The following is a 4,109-nucleotide window of genomic DNA, read 5'->3' on the forward strand; positions in this document are numbered from 1 at the left end:
ACTCGGTTGTCAGGCGATCAACCATGCATCGTGTATCAGGAATCCAAGAGATATTCACTAAGCCTCGTATGCTTGTAGAACAAGAGTGGTTGTCAGTCACTTTGTTCATAAGTGAGAATGATGATGAGTGTCACGGATCATCACATTCATCATGTTGAAGAACAAGTGATATCTTGGACAAAGAACAAGCGGAATTGAATAGAAGAACAACAGTAATTGCATTAATACTCGAGGTACAGCAGAGCTCCACACCTTAATCTATGGTGTGTAGAAACTCCACCGTTGAAAATACATAAGAACAAGGTCTAGGCATGGCCGAATGGCCAGCCTCCCAAAGTGAGTTCAATCATAAAAACATGATCAAAAGCTCTCTAATACAATAGTAAAAGGTCCTATATATAGAGAACTAGTAGCCTAAGGTGTACATAGATGAGTAAATGACATAAAAATCCACTTCCGGGCCCACTTGGTGTGTGCTTGGGCTGAGCAAATGAAGCATTTTCGTGTAGAGACTCCTCTTGGAGTTAAACGCCAGCTTTGGTGCCAGTTTGGGCGTTTAACTCCCATTTAGGTGCCAGTTCCGGCGTTTAACGCTGGAATTTCTGTAGGTGACTTTGAACGCCGGTTTGGGCCATCAAATCTTGGGCAAAGTATGGACTATCATATATTGCTGGAAAGCCCAGGATGTCTACTTTCCAACGCCGTTGAGAGCGCGCCAATTGGGCTTCTGTAGCTCCAGAAAATCCACTTCGAGTGCAGGGAGGTCAGAATCCAACAACATCTGCAGTCCTTTTCAGTCTCTGGATCAGATTTTTGCTCAGATCCCTCAATTTAAGCCAGAAAATACCTGAAATCACAGAAAAACACACAAACTCATGGTAAAGTCCAGAAAAGTAAATTTTAACTAAAAACTAATAAAAATATAATAAAAACTAACTAAAAGATACTAAAAACATACTAAAAATAATGCCAAAAAGGGTACAAATTATCCGCTCATCAAACACTTCAATAAATCTTTCAATCATGTCAGAAAATATGGAGAGCATGCACCTTTGGAATGTTGCAGGTGCATTGCACAATCCAAAGGGCGATAAGGACAAGTAAAGGAAGTCTTCTCTTGGTCTTTGGGGTCTACTACAATCTGATTGTTGCCAAAGTAACCATCCAAGAAGCAGTAGTACTCATGTCCCGCAAGTCTTTCCAGCATCTGGTCCATGAAAGGTAGGGGGAAGTGATCCTTCCTGGTGGCTTCATTAAGCTTCCCATAATCTATGCACATGGCCAGCCAGTAACTGTTATTGTTAGTATCAATTCATTTCTTTCATTTAGTACAACAGTGATCCCTCCTTTCTTAAGGACTACTTGCACTGTGCTTACCCAAGGGCTGTCTGAGATTGGGTAGATCACCCCTACTTGCCACAACTTCAACACTTCTTTTTGGACTACTTCATTTATTTTTAGGTTTAGCCTTCTTTGTTGCTATCTTGAAGGCTTGGCATCTTCCTCCAGGAGGATTTTCTGCATACACATTGAAAGACTGATCCCCTTCAGATCTGCGAGTGTCCATCCTATGGCATCTTTGTGTTGCTTCAGCACATGGATAAGTTTCTCTTCTTGTCCCTCACTCAAGCTTAAATTGGTGATTACTGGGTATGTGTTCTTGTCACCTAAGTAAGCATACTTCAAGCTTGGAGGCAGGGTTTTCAATTCTAGTTTTGGTGCTTCCACTTCCTTGTTTCTTGTGTGGTTTAACATGATTGAATTTTCCATGGTTTCTTGTGGTAGTTCCCCACCTGATGCCTGTTGCTCTAGCACCATAGCTTCTTCACATTATTCTTCCTCCAGAACTCCTTGAACTATCTTTTCCATTGTGTCCACCATGCATGGACTCCTTGGGTAACTCATTGATTTGAAGACATTGAAAACCATCTTCTCTTCATGCAATCTCAAGAATAACTCTCCTTTTTGAACATCAATTATAGCTCCAGCAGTAGCTAGGAATGGCCTTCCTAGGATGATTAATGTGTTGGCCTCTTCCTCCATACCAAGCACAACAAAATTAGCTGGAAAGATAAACTCCCCCACTTTCACTAACAAATCTTCTACCACCCCATAAGGAAACTTGAATGTTCTATCAGCCAATTGAAGTGCCATTCTTGTTGGCTTGGCCTCTTCAATCCTCATCCTTTTCATCATGGCCAAGGACATGAGGTTTATGCTAGCTCCTAGATCACATAATGCTTTTTCAATGTTGATATCCCCTATGATGCAGGAGATTTGAAAGCTCCCAGGATCTTTCATCTTCTAGGGAAGCTTCTTCTGTATGATATCACTACATTCCTCTGTGAGAACTATGGTTTCCTTTTCACCCCAATTTTTTCCTTGTTATGAGCTCCTTTAAAAACTTAGCATAGAGTGGCATTTGCTTCAATGCCTCGGCAAAGGGTATGTTGATTTGGAGCTTCTTAAAGATTTTTAGAAATCTAGAAAACTAGCTGTCCTTCCCATCCTTCCTCAGCCTTTGCAGATAGGGTGCTTTTGGCACATAAGGCTTTAGGACTTGCTTTGGTGAGGATGGTACAGTAGTCTCTTCTTCCTTCTTAGTTTTAGGTTCATTTGCAGCTTCTTCTTCTTGGTTGTTTTGACTTGGGAATGCTTCCTCCACAATCTTTCCACTCCTTAGTGTGATGGCATTGCATTTTCCTCTTGGGTTGACCATGGTACCACTAGGGAATGTATGTGTAGGCATTGGTTTTTGTTTAGACAAGCTTCTTAGTTGTGCTTCCAGTTTTGAGATTGCTACCCCTTGGTTCCTTATGTTGGATCTGAACTCCTCTTCGTTTGCATCTATCTTTTTATCCGCCTGCATTTGTTTCTTCAAAGCAGTGGAGACGAACCCTGTTAGTTGTGCTGTCAGTTGTGTTATGTTAGCCTCTAATTTTGCAAAATTGCTGCTGATATCTCATGGTTGCATGGTTGAGGACAATGTGTCTTCAGGGTGGTTGTTGTGTGGTTGTTGGGTGGAGTGGTATGATGCATTTTGTGAGTTGTGGTAGGGTGTATTTTGTGAATTGTGGTAGCGTCTGTTGTTGCCTAATTGATGGTTAGGGTTGTGGTTGTTGTATTGATTAGATTAGTATGGTTTGTGATCTTGGTTGTGGTTTTGTTGGTTTCCCCACCCAAAATTTGGGTGATTCTTCCAACCTGGGTTGTATGTCTTGGCATTGGGATCATATGGTGGTTTAAAAGGATTATTCACATAGTTAGCCTGCTCCCATTCACATTCAACTTCTGGGTTATCTTCTTCTTGTGAAGGTGCTTGAGCTTCGACAGCTGAGACTTGGTTCTTTTCCATCTTCTTTGTTAGGGCCGCTAATTGAGCTACAATCATCTTGTTCTGTGCTAACAAAGCATCCATGGAATTGAGCTCTAACACTCCTCTTTTTTTAGTTCTATCTGAAGCATAGAAATACTCATTGTCAACAACAGTTTCTATGACATCTATGGCCTCCTCGATTGTCTTCTTTTTGTTGAGCGAGCCTCCTGAGGAGTGGTCTACAGCTTTCTTTGCTTTATATGACAGCCCTTCATAAAAGATATGGAGTTGTACCCATTCGTTGAACATATCCGGAGGGCACTTCCTTGTCAAGTCTTTAAACCTCTCCCATGCCTTATAAAGTGTTTCACCATCTTGTTGTCTAAAGGTTTGCACCTCAGTTCTAAATCTATTGACTCTTTGTGGAGGGTAGAATCTTGCTAAGAATTTGTTCACAATATCATGCCAAGTTATCAAGCTCTCCTTAGAAAATGCTTCCAACCATTTTGATGCCTTATCTCTGATAGAAAAGGGAAACAAAAGGAGTTTGTAGGTGTCAGGATGTATACCGTTTGACTTTACAGTGTCACAAATCCTCAAGAATATGGTCAGATGTTGGTTGAGGTCTTCTTGGGCACTCCCTCTAAATGAGCAATTTTTCTGGACAAGTGTGATGAGTTGAGGCTTCAACTCAAAGTTGTTAGCATGAACTATTGGCTTTAGAATGCTGCTTCCACAGTTTCCTGGGTTTAGGTTGATGTAAGAGCCTAGAACTCTCCTTTCTTGCCCAACA

General features: G+C 41.3%; 1 protein-coding gene and 1 non-coding gene across 2 annotated transcripts; one reads left to right on the plus strand and one right to left on the minus strand.

The window, feature by feature from the left end:
- Positions 1–1,830: 1,830 nt before the first annotated feature.
- Positions 1,831–2,301, minus strand: LOC130949809 (uncharacterized). Its single transcript, XM_057878434.1, has one exon. The coding sequence runs from the start codon at positions 2,299–2,301 to the stop codon at positions 1,831–1,833; it is 471 nt and encodes a 156-aa protein (XP_057734417.1).
- A 1,319-nt stretch (positions 2,302–3,620) lies between these two features.
- Positions 3,621–3,727, plus strand: LOC130953671 (small nucleolar RNA R71). Its single transcript, XR_009075833.1, has one exon. It is a non-coding gene; the product is annotated as a small nucleolar RNA R71 (small nucleolar RNA).
- The last annotated feature ends 382 nt before the right edge of the window (positions 3,728–4,109 follow it).

Source organism: Arachis stenosperma, chromosome 9, assembly GCF_014773155.1.
Source record: "Arachis stenosperma cultivar V10309 chromosome 9, arast.V10309.gnm1.PFL2, whole genome shotgun sequence".
NCBI lineage: Eukaryota > Viridiplantae > Streptophyta > Magnoliopsida > Fabales > Fabaceae > Arachis > Arachis stenosperma.

What these genes read in the sequence shown, in the direction of transcription:
- LOC130949809 (XM_057878434.1), bottom strand. Translation starts at nt 2,301, where the DNA reads ATGAAAGATCCTGGGAGCTTTCAAATCTCCTGCATCATAGGGGATATC.